Source organism: Narcine bancroftii, chromosome 11 (assembly GCF_036971445.1).
Source record: "Narcine bancroftii isolate sNarBan1 chromosome 11, sNarBan1.hap1, whole genome shotgun sequence".
Lineage (NCBI taxonomy): Eukaryota > Metazoa > Chordata > Chondrichthyes > Torpediniformes > Narcinidae > Narcine > Narcine bancroftii.
In genome coordinates, this window is record NC_091479.1 from 68095620 (window position 1) to 68110028 (window position 14409).

The following is a 14409-nucleotide window of genomic DNA, read 5'->3' on the forward strand; positions in this document are numbered from 1 at the left end:
ACCGCACTCCCTCCCCTCCCTTCTTCACCCTCCTGTTGTCCCGGGGTCCTGCACGTGTCAGCTCAGGTCAGACTCCCAGCTTCAACGTACAGCGGTGCTGAGGGAGCGCCGCACTCCCGTGCCTGCCCCCCCTTCTCATCTCACCGCCCTCCTCATCTCACCGCCCTCCTCATCTCACCGCCCTCCTCATCTCCCCCTCCTCATCTCACCCCCCTCCTCATCTCACCGCCCTCCTCATCTCACCGCCCTCCTCATCTCACCGCCCTCCTCATCTCCCCCTCCTCATCTCACCCCCCTCCTCATCTCACCCCCCTCCTCATCTCACCGCCCTCCTCATCTCCCCCCCTCCTCATCTCACCCCCCTCCTCATCTCACCCCCCTCCTCATCTCACCCCCCTCCTCATCTCACCCCCCTCCTCATCTCACCCCCCTCCTCATCTCACCCCCCTCCTCATCTCACCCCCCTCCTCATCTCACCCCCCTCCTCATCTCACCCCTCTCCTCATCTCACCACCCCCCCCCCCAGATCGGCGCCACCCATTTGACCTTAAACCCCTACCCCAATAGAGAGAAGCAAGTAGGACATTTAAGAAAAGTGTACACGGGTGGGGTATGGAGGCCTTTGACCCGCCTTCCTCAAAGGGAGCCTCAGAGCATTTAAGTAAAAGCCTTGTTTTCTTTTCACTTCACGTAACATCAGTATTTTTTAATGTTTTTCATGTCGTCAGTTGGGGAGGAGTAAAGAAAAAACCAAAACTTGACTGCCAAAGGGCTTGGTGCTGTACTGTGGTGTTCTATGATACATCTTCATCCTACATTTGGACAAACATGTAGAGAGAGGAAGGGGCTGAGAAAGATATGGACCAACTGTTGGAAAATGAGACTAGCCCAGAAGGCAAATGGTCACCATAGACAAGTGGGGCTGAAGGGCCTGTTCTGTGCAGTTTCTTTAAGTGTGGGGGAGTAATGAGTTGGATGCAGAGTTGGGGTGGGTGTTGTCTCAGTGATCCAAATTACATTGATTCCTGTCCTCAGGATTCTGAGGTAGGATGGATGTGAGAGGCTCCACTTCCAATGGGACAGGAGGTGATTGCAGGGCTGACTAATGAGTGAAAGCATACCAAAATGCTGGAGGAACTCAGCCGGTCTATAAAAAGCAAAGATATATTGCTGACATTTCGGGCCTGAGCCCTTCTTCGAGGAATGTCCCCTAAACTTTCCTCCCTTCACTTTGTATAGATGTCCTCTGGTGTTTATTGTTCCTGCCCTGGGGAAAAGATGTTGGCTGTCTACCTTATCTATGCCTCTCATAATCTTGTAGACCTCGATTATGTCACCTCTCATCCTTCTTCCCTCCCAAGCTTTAGTTCTGCTAACCTCCAATTCAGGCAACTTCCTGGTAAATCTCCTCTGCACTCTCTCCATAGCTTTCAAATCCTTCCCACAATAACCAGAACTGAACACAATAGTCCAAGTGTGGTCTCACCAAAAATTTATAGAGCTTCAAAATCACTTCATGATTCCTAAACTCCATAACCCAACTGATGAAGCCCAGCTATCCTTTTTTTAAAAAAAATTTCAAAAATGAATACATTTTACAATATATTAAACTTTTCTCACAAACACAACAAGCAAAAACAAAACTGCCCTTCCCTCCCTCCCCACCCCCACCCCTTCCATACATACTGATCCATTCACCGTCAGAGTAGAGTACAGTTGGGGAAAGTAACATTTTTATATGTACAATAGTTTTATACCTTCTTTTGTTCCTTTTTATTACTGTATCTGGGTCCCTATGTGGTCCAGGTATGGCTGCCAGACCTTTACAAAAGTATCATATTTATTCTTTAAGTTGTATGTGATTTTCCCCCCCTCCCACCCCAATATACCTATGGGAAAACAGCAGTTAATTTCCACAGTCTATCATGCTATAAGTAAAGGGGAGTTGGACTTCCAAGTGATCGCGATACATTTTCTCGCTACCACCAGTGCTATTTTTATAAATGAGATTTGATATTTGGTCAATTTGTCACTTTTTCCATGAAATTACCTAATAGATTTAGCTCTGGGTCGCCCGTGAAGGCCACTTCTGTTATCCTGGTTAATTTTTCTGCAATTTCTTGCCAAAATGGCTTTTGCGCACGACCACATGGCATTCAAGTAAAGTTCCTGTCTCAGTCCCACATCTGAAGCACATCTCTGAAATTTCAGCTTTTTATCTGTGTAACTTTTGTGGGGTAAGATATAATTGATGTTTAAAAAAATTATACTGAACCAGTCCATATCTTGCATTTATAATTTGTCACGCTGTCCTTACACCAATATGACCAGCTCCTTTCCGAAATCACCACACCCAAGTCCGACTCCCATATATCCCTTGACTTCTGCAACCCTGGTTTTGCACTTTTGCTCTGAAGAGTATAATACATTTTTGTTATAAATTAGGATGTATTCCCCATCCAAACCATTCATTCAATTTCTTTCTTAAATATCCTATCAACTAGCGCAGCAACCTTGAGAGATCTATGGATTTGGACTCCAAGGTCCCTCTGCTATCCCACATTTAAGTATCCTACCAATAACCGTATTCTGCCTTCATATGGCCTTTCAAAATGAATCATCTCACATTGAACTCCATCTGCCACTTTTCCACCCAACTCTGCATCCAGCCAATATCCTGTTGTAACTTATGACCACATTCAACACTATCCACAACACGTCCAAACTTCAGAACATTCACAAACTTACTGACTCATCCCTCTATTTCTTCGTCCAGGTCCTTTATAAATATCACAAAGAGCATTGGTCCCAGAATAGATCCCTGTGGAATTTTCTGTCTCTGCAGTCAAGCCAATTCTGAATCCATGTGACTTTCTGAATGAGTCTCCCATGGGAGCCCTGACAAATGCCTTATTTAAATGCATATACACTACATCCACTGCTCTTTCTTCCTCAATTTCTTTTGTTAAGATCAAACCAGCAACCACAAAGAAGGCAGATCACACAGGGGTAAAGATGAACAATTACTTTATTAACAAAAATTCACTTTCAAACTTTAATTCAAAATTCCCCCCCCCCCCCCCCTTTATAACAATGCCCACTGGTTACTTTGCAAATTTCTATAACAGTGTTATAGAAAAATTTTATAAGTGTTTTGTTAACTAATAAATTCGCCAGCCTAAATATAACATATGTAATTAATAAGTCATATTTCCAACCAGCCCACAGAAAAACTTAGACACAAAACACACGAAGCTCACAAAACTTCGATCTCAACTGAAGCCAGAAGATCTTTGTGTGAGAGAGAGAGAGAGCACAAAATTCAAAGTTGTGTCGCTTGCAGAGAGAGGAACCACTGGCCTGATCCTGATCCTTCTGGCTGCCTTCAGAATGTTCATCCCTTTTTGAAATGCCCAAAGTTCTAAACTGTTTTCCAGACCATGACTCATGCTCTGGGCCTTCTTCCACTCCACAGCACCCCCAGTGGTGGTTTATCGTCCAAGTCCAGAAATTTTTAGATCATTTTCTGCACATGCTCAGTCCGTCTCCCACTCTCTCAGAGGTCTACCTTCACCTTGGCTCTCTAAGGCAAACTGTCACTTTTTAACATAAAACCACACAACACATAGGCCAATACACAACATAGAACTCTGTAACACAAGGAAACCACATTTGCCATTCTCCAATCTTCAGCACCTCCCCTGCAGCCCAGGAGGATACAAAGATCATTGCCAATGCCCTAGCCAGCTCTTCCCTTCCTTCCCATAGCAACCTGGGGTATAATCTTGCCCAGTCTTAATGTTTTTAAGAAAATCCAGCACTTCCTCTTTCTTAATCTCTACATAGTCCATCATATAAACTTGTTCTGACCTCGCCATATCCAAGATCCTTTTCTCTGGTGCACATTGAAGCAAAGTATTAATTTAGGACCTCCCCAACCTCCAGGCACATGTTGTCTCCTTTATCCTTAGGCAGCCCTACCTTCGCCCTTGTCATCCTTTTGTTCTTATATGCATAGAACACTTTAAGGTTTTCCTTAATCCTATTTGCCAAGCCTTCTCATGCCCCCTTCAAGCTCTCCTAAATCCTTTTGTAAGTTTCTTCCTGGCCACCATGTAATTCTCATGAGTCTTTCTTGTTTTTTGCTTCCCAATTCTAATGTATAATTTTTTTTAAACTGTCAGGGATAACTAGCTACCTCATCTGTTTTGTCAACCACTGTTTCCTTTTCCTACCATCTTTTTCCTGTATCAGTGGGACAAACCTATCCAGAACCCCACACATGGTGCGTAAACATCCTCCACATTACTTCTGTGTTTGCTCCTGTGAACATCTGTTCCCAACTAGCTCTCCTTAGTTCCTGCCTCATCCCATTGTAATTAGCCCTTCCCCAATTAAACACTTTACCATTTTGTCTGCTTTTATCATTGTCCATAACTATGCTAAAGCTTTGGGAGTTGTGATCACTATAACCAAAATGTTCCCCCACTGAGAGATCTGTCACTTGGCCAGATTCATTGCCCAGTACCAAATATGGTATGGCCTCTCCTCTAGTCGGCTGGATCAGATACTGTCAGGACACACCTGACAAATTCTACCCCATCTATCCCACTTGCAAAAAGGAGATACAAGTCAATACTTGGGAAGTTGAAGACTCCCACAACAACATATTTCTGCACCATTTCAAAATCTGCCTACTAATCTGTTCCTCAGTGTCTCGAAGGCTATTTGGGGGCCTATCGACTACTCCCAAAACGGTGATTGTTCCCTTCCTATTTCTGACTTCCACCCACACTGACTCATGGACACTCCCTCCTCAGTGTCCTCTCTTTCTGCAGCTGTGATACTATCCCTAACCAGTAAATCTATTCTTCCCCCCCCCCCCAGCATTTTACCTCCCATCCTATTCCTTTTAAAACACCTAAACCCCAGTATCTGCATCAGCCAATCCTGTCCTGACATCAGTCAAGTCTCTGTAATGACCACAACATCGTGATTCTACATACTGATCCGTGCCCTAAGTTCTTCTGTTTTATTCCTAATATTCCTTTCATTGAAATAGATGCACTTCAAACCCTCCAACTTACTACATTTATGCTTCCTCCTCTGCCTGTCCTTCATCACAAACCCACAACACATTATATCATCCTTTCCAGTTTCTGCCTTATGCTCTGCCGTCACATTCTGGTTCCCATCCCTCATTGAACTAGTTTACATGCGTCCCAGTCTGAGTGGAAATTTCAAACCAGAGTTGGTCTCCGGCAGTGAACCTGTAGTGGTGGTACTGGGTATGGAGAGGGAATTGCCTGGCTCCAGCAACACTGATCTGCTCTCCCCCCTCCCCCTCTCTCCCCCCTCCCCCTCTCTCCCCCCTCCCCCTCTCTCCCCCCTCCCCCTCTCTCCCCCCTCCCCCTCTCTCCCCCCTCCCCCTCTCTCCCCCCTCCCCCTCTCTCCCCCCTCCCCCTCTCTCCCCCCTCCCCCTCTCTCCCCCCTCCCCCTCTCTCCCCCCTCCCCCTCTCTCCCCCCTCCCCCTCTCTCCCCCCTCCCCCTCTCTCCCCCCTCCCCCTCTCTCCCCCCTCCCCCTCTCTCCCCCCTCCCCCTCTCTCCCCCCTCCCCCTCTCTCCCCCTCCCCCTCTCTCCCCCCTCCCCCTCTCTCCCCCCTCCCCCTCTCTCCCCCCTCCCCCTCTCTCCCCCCTCCCCCTCTCTCCCCCCTCCCCCTCTCTCCCCCCTCCCCCTCCCTCCCCCTCTCTCCCCTCCCTCCCCCTCTCTCCCCTCCCTCCCCCTCTCTCCCCTCCCTCCCCCTCTCTCCCCTTCCTCCCCCTCTCTCCCCTTCCTCCCCCTCTCTCCCCTTCCTCCCCCTCTCTCCCCTCCCTCCCCCTCTCTCCCCTTCCTCCCCCTCTCTCCCCTTCCTCCCCCTCTCTCCCCTTCCTCCCCCTCTCTCCCCTTCCTCCCCCTCTCTCCCCTTCCTCCCCCTCTCTCCCCTTCCTCCCCCTCTCTCCCCTTCCTCCCCCTCTCTCCCCTTCCTCCCCCTCTCTCCCCTTCCTCCCCCTCTCTCCCCTTCCTCCCCCTCTCTCCCCTTCCTCCCCCTCTCTCCCCTTCCTCCCCCTCTCTCCCCTTCCTCCCCCTCTCTCCCCTTCCTCCCCCTCTCTCCCCTTCCTCCCCCTCTCTCCCCTTCCTCCCCCTCTCTCCCCTTCCTCCCCCTCTCTCCCCTTCCTCCCCCTCTCTCCCCTTCCTCCCCCTCTCTCCCCTTCCTCCCCCTCTCTCCCCTTCCTCCCCCTCTCTCCCCTTCCTCCCCCTCTCTCCCCTTCCTCCCCCTCTCTCCCCTTCCTCCCCCTCTCTCCCCTTCCTCCCCCTCTCTCCCCTTCCTCCCCCTCTCTCCCCTTCCTCCCCCTCTCTCCCCTTCCTCCCCCTCTCTCCCCTTCCTCCCCCTCTCTCCCCTTCCTCCCCCTCTCTCCCCTTCCTCCCCCTCTCTCCCCTTCCTCCCCCTCTCTCCCCTTCCTCCCCCTCTCTCCCCTTCCTCCCCCTCTCTCCCCTTCCTCCCCCTCTCTCCCCTTCCTCCCCCTCTCTCCCCTTCCTCCCCCTCTCTCCCCTTCCTCCCCCTCTCTCCCCTTCCTCCCCCTCTCTCCCCTTCCTCCCCCTCTCTCCCCTTCCTCCCCCTCTCTCCCCTTCCTCCCCCTCTCTCCCCTTCCTCCCCCTCTCTCCCCTTCCTCCCCCTCTCTCCCCTTCCTCCCCCTCTCTCCCCTTCCTCCCCCTCTCTCCCCTTCCTCCCCCCTCTCTCCCCTTCCTCCCCCCTCTCTCCCCTTCCTCCCCCCTCTCTCCCCTTCCTCCCCCTCTCTCCCCTTCCTCCCCCTCTCTCCCCTTCCTCCCCCTCTCTCCCCTTCCTCCCCCTCTCTCCCCCCCTCCCTCCCCCCTCCCCGATGTGTTTTTTTTAAAAAACATAGACATACATACATGAGCACAGTGACCAGAGAAACAGATACAAGAGTCTCCAGCAAACATTTAGTGGTGGTGGGACTCGGCAGGTCAGGCAGCATCCGTGGGTAGAAATGGTCAGTCCTTCCAGTCCATGAGCAAAAGTAGGAAGGGATGGCATCAAGGTGGGGGAGAAAGGGGAGGGGGAAGAAGTTGGTCAGGGGCTAAGCAGTGATGGGATATTGGACAGAGATGGGAAAAGAGGAGAGAACACTAGAAGGGGAAGAGAGGTTTGCAAGAAAAGCACGAGCGCGAATAGGCAAAGAAGAGATGAAAGCAGTGGGACCAGGTGGAGGTGCTGGTGTCACTGGAAATTAGAATGGGTCAGGCAGCATCCATAGAGAGAAGTGGACAGTTTGGGTTAGGACCTTTTCAAGGACACCAGGACTGTGGAATGATCATCAATACAAGATGCAGGTCTATCAAGCATACATCTTAATGCATATATGCAGGCTTGATGCTCGGTGACTGGGGGGACTCTCTTTTGCTTCTCTTTCTCTGACTGTAAGAGATGCTTCAGGAAACTTCTGCTGATGACGAATCTGTCTGCCTTAGAGCAGACGAAAGTGAATTTTATGTAATGTTGCACTGTTTTTATTACATGACAATAAAATAAAGAAATCTTGATTCTTGCTTCTCATACAAAGGGCCATGCTTGCTCCCTTTATTGAGTAGTTCTGACATTTTGTCTGTCTTGCCGTGTTTCACATTATCTCTGCTTTATTTCCCATAATACACATAATTGGAATTGGGAGAAGCCATTCAGCTCATCAAACCTACTACATCATTTCACAAGATTGTGGCTGATCTGATTGAAACCTTGCCCACTACCTCCTTCCTATCTCCCTCTTCCTCCACCTAGGAATACTCACAGCCCTCTGAGAGCTGGTCAGAGCATCAGATCTTTTTGTCATTTGGTGGGAAGATGGTAGGATCCTGTCCTAATGATATAACCTCAGAGTTGGCTCATAGCTGGGCAAGTGTGGACTTCACATTACAAGTTATGGTTGTGGTCTTCAAATTATTTCTCATTCCTCACATGACATGAGGCATCATAGCTTGGGGAGTAGGGAGGGACAGAAAGGGTGAAGAGCAATGGAGAGAGAGAGAGAGAGAGAGGATGGAGAACAATGGAGAAGGAGGGTGGGGAGGGCTGTGGGGAGCAAAGAGTATCATGGTGGATAGCAGTAAGGAAGAGTGGAGAGCAACAAAGGAAGGAGAGGGTGGAGCGCAGTGGGGAAGAGGATGGGAAGCAATTGGATCGAGAGAGGGGAGAGGGTGGGAGTGACGAGCTGGAGGGTGCAAAGTAACAAGGGGGAGAAATGAGCAGGAAAATGTGTGTCCTAGGGCAGGAGCATGTGTGTCGCTGCAGAGAGTGGTTTTAACATGGTCTGGGGGTTGGAATGATGAAGAGAGTGAGGAATAATGGGCTGAAATGAGGGGAGAGTGGGAGTGATGAGAGAAGCACAACATAGAGAGAGGGGGTGTAACGATGGTGGGATACGTGTAGCACGAGGTGGAAGGGATGTAGTTATGGGGTCATTATGCTGGAACAGTGATTAGGTGGAGAGGGTGGTGTGTTGAACTGGAATGAAGGCGTGGTGATGACATGGAAAGAGACTTTAATTGAGTTATAGTTTGGAGAGACCATTGTTCACCCAGTGATGCACACGCACCCAGTCATGCATTCAGATGGGACACACAATCACAGCTTCAGGCGGACACATTCACACCATCTCCATCAACCAGGTCTTTCTGGATGGTGATCGTCAGCAATTTCATTGACTGACGTTCCCCAGGCCCTCCTCCTTGGCTGGACAGTGGGTGTGAGGAGGAGTAGGAGTGAGGGTTGCCCTATGATGTGTGACCAGATCAGAGGGCCACTAAACATTCTGCTGTTCCTTCCAGGTGCTGTCACACAACTTGTACACGGCCTTGAACATCCCTCATGACTCCGCGGCCCTGGAGGACCATTTCCGTTACGACAATGATGGGCCTGTCTCCAGCTGTGGCTACATGCCTTACCTCAATCAGTACATCTTGGATAAGGTGAGTCAGTCCCTTCCATCACACAGCACGGAAAAAGGCACTTTAGCCCAGTAACTTTATACTGACCATCTGCTTACACTGATCCCATTTCTCATCACCTCCCCAACCCCTCCCCCAGATTCTACCAGTCACTTACCCATCAGGGACAATTAGAGTGGTCAAGTAACCTCCTCATCCTTGTGCCATTCGGATGTGGGAGGGGAGCGGAGAATCCAAGAGAAATCCATGGAGGCACATGGGGAGAGTGGAGACTCCACTCCCATGGTCAGGATTGAACCTGGGTCTCTGGAGATGTCCTTCCCTTCCCACCCCACTCTCCATTGGGTAGCTACAGATGAAGAGGATGGGCTAAAATCCAACCAGATTATAAGGAGCAGCCTCTTCAGAAAAGCAAAGAGGGGCTGCAGCTTCAGACACTTCATGTACATGGGACGCATGGTGTCCTCCAACCTGCAGAAGTGACACGCAGATGGGAGATCCATGTACCTCAGTCCTAATCGTGGGACTGGGAGCTCCCTCACACTGACCCTGACACAGAGAGTTCCTTCACACTGACCTGGGACAGTGAGCTCCTCAGTCCTGACCCAGGACAGTGAACTTCCTCAGACCTAACCTCAGAACAAGAAGTTTCTTTCTGGTATGACCTAGGGACAGGGAGCTCCCTCACCCTGCTATTTAGCTGACAGTATCATAGTCCCTCAGTCTTGAGTGGTTCTCAACTTGTTCCTTTCCACTCACATACCACTTTAAATAATCCCTATGTCAACGTTGCTCTGTGATTAGTAAGGGATTGTTTAGGGTGGTATGTGAGTGGGAAGGAAAGGTTGAGAATCACTAGACCCATTTGTTACTGAAATATTTTGCTTAAGAAGAATTGTCATTGGCCCATTTCCTTTGGAGATATGAAACCGTGCACATAACAAGTCAATTAGTTACGATTAAAAAGTAATTTTCAAACTTTTTCTTTCCACCCACATACCTCCCTAAATTATCTCTTACTAATCACAGAGTACCAATGGCATAGGGATTACTTAAGATGGTATGAGAATGGAAAGAAAAAGGTTGAAAACCACATAGCTTCACCTTTGCTGTAGCCAGTGGCCAAATCTGCCTTCTTCCTCATGATGCAAAACATCTTATGCTCTCAATGTTTTCCCCTCTCCCTCTCTCTTTTCCACTCAGGTACAAGTTGGTAATTTTGTCAAGGAAACTTTCAATGAGCTCTGCTGGACATTGACTGCCCATAAGAACTACAAACCCTTGAGTTGCCAGAGCCTGATTTGTGAGAGAGAAGCCTTCAAGCTCTGGTGTCTTTTCAACTTCCTGTCCGAGGACAAGTACCCCCTGGTCATGGTGCAGGAGGAGGTTGGTCTGCCATGTTGCATTGTGGGAGCGGGAGTGTTGTATTCAGAATAGGTTTGATGGGTTCAAAGAGAATCAAGGCTGGACACATGAACAAACAGTGGTTTTTATTTACACACTGGAATTCACAGAATTCACTGACTAACATTACAACGATAAACAAGGGTTTAACTTGATCAGCACCTACCACCCTCTGACACAGTAATCTGAGAAACAAGGGTTTAACTTGTTCAGCTCCCAACACTCACAGGCACAGAATACCAAGTAACACATCAATGAATACATACAAGTAAAAGTGTCTTCAGTGTGGCCCCTGTTCAGGATCCTGGATGGACCCATTGCAGTCGGCCTTCCAGAGCTGCCTGGAGGTCAACAATGGTCATGACTAACAAGGACTGTACATACATATAAACCTGGTTTCCAGCATCAATCGTCACTCAGGATCCAGGCCTGGCCCATTGCATTCAGCCCTCTGGAGCTTTCTGCAGTTCAGGGATGGTTTGAATGCAGGAGCAAGGAGAGAGGAATCATGCAGGGCCAATCATGCATTAGCCTCACAGGTGGGCAGATCTAACCCTTGATTGGCAGGTGAGGTGACCTCTGACTAGGCTCCAGCCAGAGAGGCCACATGACCTTCCACAATCCACACTCCCACCAGGTTCCAGCCGGAGAGGCCACATGAAACTCCACAATCCACACTACAGGGAGACGCATGATGGATTAGTGGGGATAGAATGTATCTCTGTTGTTGCTTCTTGCTTCGTTGGCATGTGCCTAACCTGCTGTAATCTGAGCAGCCTACATTGCCAGGGACCAAGTTATCAGAGCATGAGAAACTGGAGCAGGAGTAGGCTGTCTGGCCTGTCAAGCTTGCTTTACCATTCATTATAGTCATGGGTAATCTGGCCGTGGACTCAGATACCTGTTCCCCATTAATTCTCTTCCTGTGCAAACGTCTTTCTAATTGTTTTTAATGAAAATAAGCTTGCAATATTAGTCTGCCATTAGTTAAGTCAGAGAGAAGCTCCCAAGTACTGCTGCCTTCTGGGGGGTGGTTAACCACACTCATTGCAGCTTGACCCAGATTCTCACATGTCTTTGCATAGAATGAGATATTTGCCAACTTTAACTTCCTGCTGCCTTACCCAGGGAAGCAACTGAGGAGAGATGACCTGTCACCGTAACCAGGGTGATACCACCACATTTGACATTGTACATTCGTGTTGCAGTTCATTCTTAATTGCAGAATGTAGTTTATTTCTTGGAGTCAGACTGCTGAAGAACTACCACCAACACGTTGAAATGACGTGCTTTGTGCTGAGGGAGCTCCCTGTCCCAGGGTCAGTATGAGGGAGTATCACCTCCATTGGGGCTAGTGTAGGAAACCTGGATTAAATATATCTGGGTGAATTGAAAGTTATTAATATTTCATTGAAATAGATTGGAGGTCATCAGGCTGTTTTGTATACTGAATCTTGTGAGTCGAGGCATTTGTTTCACATACACAGAGATTCAATGATAGATTGTTCTTTCAACTGTTGTAATGCATAGTAGGAGTCTACTGGAAGGGGTTTAGTATAAGCATATTGGAATTCTGACTTGAAACGCCGACTGGTCATTTCTACCCACAGATGCTGTCTGATCTGCCGAATTTCAACAACAACTCATTGTTTGCTCAAGATTCAAGCACCTGCTGCCCTTGCGTTCTCCATGGGATTAAATTCTCTTTCAATCACTGGAAGAAGTTATGGTGCATTGGGATTAGATACGCTGGGAAATGAGGGAAAGGAGCAAGATGCACTTGGAGCTTATTTTCTATTGTTTTCCCTCTTTTCATGATTTTCTTTTGTTCTTTCTGTTTCTTGCTGATTTTTTTTGCTTGTTGCTCTTTTGTTCTTTGTAGTTCCATTTATTTTACTCTTTATTCTCCTCATTCTCTTCCCCTTTTCTTCCCTACTGCTAGTGACAATCCAGTGAGCATGTTCAATTTGAACGTGCGATGAGGAGTGGATGTGGCTTGTGTTGTTGAAGATCCACTTGGCCTGATTGTCAGTCAGAGGGCCAGCTGTCTTGCACATTGAGGTAGAAGAAAGGCAATGCAGCCCATGGAACCTCAACAAGCAACGACACAAGTTCTAGTTTGCTGTCATCGAGACAACCAAGCATTTTCCAGACTATGGTGGATTCATAATACTGTAAACATATCAAGTTAATTAAAATATAATTCAAAAGTTAATTTTAAAAAATGTACATTTGAAAAGACCTCAGTGGTGACAGGATATCATTCATTACTCTCACACCCCTTCTAGCAGTCCCACTCCTGATGCTCCTGTATCTCCTTTCAGTGATAGGATAAATGGTAGGGATCCTCAACCATGCTTCAGGTCCTCTGTGTACAACACTCCGATACATATATAGGAGGGCAGGAGACCCCAATGAGCTTCTCAGCGGTTTGTACAATCCTTTGCGGAGGCTTGCAGATTTGCAGCTTCCATACCCACACAATGATACAGCCAGTTAGGATGCTCTCAATGGTGCTCCTGCAGAAAGTTGTCAGGATGGGGCCAGGGAACCTTGCACGGATCAATCTCCTTAGAAAATATATTCACTGCTGTGCCTTTCTGACCAATGAGATGGTGTTGTGGGTCCAAGATATGTTGGGCACAGCAAGGAGGCTTGTGGTCTCCACTCTCTCCATAGCATTGATGTGCAGAGGAGAGTGGTTGACCTTCACTCTCTTGAAGTTCACGATCATCCCCTTTGACGTCCACATTGAGACTCGGGTTGTTGTTTTTGCACCATTTGAGAGTCTCTCTGCCTTCTCTCTGTAAACCAGCTCCTCATTTTTGCTAATGAGACCAGCCACTGTTGTATCATCTGCAAACGATGATTCAGTTTGAGCTGGATCTGGCAGTGCAAATGTGAGTCAATAGCGAGAGCAGTAGTGGGCTGAGCCCCCAGCCCTGAGGTGCACCAGTGCTCATTGTGATGGAGCTTGAGACATTTCTGCCAATTTTTACTGACTGGGTTCTTTATTTTAGTAAGTCCAAGCCTCTGAGTGATGATCATGTTAAACACTGAGCTGAATTCAACAAACAGCATTCTGGCATTGGAGGCATTATTCTCTTGGTGGAACAGAATAACTGTGGTTGGTCGGTGAACTGAAAAGTGTCTAATGTAGCTGAGATCCTGGGTTTAATATTTTCCATTACCAGCTTATCAAAACACTTCCTGAGTTGAGGTCGATGCTACTAGGTGGTAGTAATTTCAGCCAGTTACTGTCGCTCTGTTGGGTACTGGGATGATGGTGGCTTACTTAAATCCTGTGGGGATAGTGGACTGCTGCAGCAAGATGTTAAGAATACGTGTCAAGACCTATGTCAGCTGGACCGCACTGTCCTTCAGCAACTGACCAGTTGTATTGTCTAGCCCTGTAGCTGTGCATGGGTTTACCTGTGACAGGATCATCCACACCTCATCTGGCTGGACAGGGTGTCTAGTCCTCAGGTAGAGAGGGGACTTTTTCTGATGTCACATCATCCATTGCATCACCTGTACTTTGCATTAATGGCATTCAACCCATCAGGTAGGTCAGCATCACTGTCAGTGAAATTACATTCATCCACTTACCTGCATCCATCTTTGTCTCTGTCTGTTTAGGTCGCCTACTTACTGAGGAAGGTGTTCACAGCCATAGGACAGGAGTGGCTTCATGAAGGGGAACTGCGCGACCATTTTGGGCAGAACCCGTCCCTAGATGGAGTTGTCACCGTTTGGCAGTTCTTGGAACTGATGGAGTCAGGGAGGTTCACCAAGTCAGCCAGCAAGGAGAGTTTTGCTCTGGGCATCCAGTCGGTTTACGAGGAGCTGGTGTTGGATGTGATGCAAAAGGTCAGTGGTCATTTCCTGAACAGAAATTTCTAACCTTTGTGTGTATTCTGGACATCTCTGGGTGAAGGTGTTAGAAGCAGAGCAGGTTTGGTTCTGGTCATTGGAGAACAGATAATCTTATTAAAACAGGCAAGA

At 48.2% G+C, this 14409-nt stretch overlaps 1 protein-coding gene across 3 annotated transcripts in view; it reads left to right on the top strand.

Annotated features, from left to right (window-relative positions):
• LOC138745841 (differentially expressed in FDCP 6 homolog) overlaps window positions 1–14409 on the top strand; it is a 42234-nt gene that overhangs the window by 9202 nt on the left and 18623 nt on the right. For all 3 annotated transcript variants that reach the window (XM_069903220.1, XM_069903221.1, XM_069903219.1), the window contains exons 2-4: window positions 8881–9021; window positions 10204–10386; window positions 14044–14274. In XM_069903220.1, coding sequence (XP_069759321.1) covers window positions 8989–9021; window positions 10204–10386; window positions 14044–14274 — 447 coding nt within the window. In that variant the 5' untranslated portion in view covers window positions 8881–8988. The remainder of the gene's footprint in view (window positions 1–8880; window positions 9022–10203; window positions 10387–14043; window positions 14275–14409) is intronic.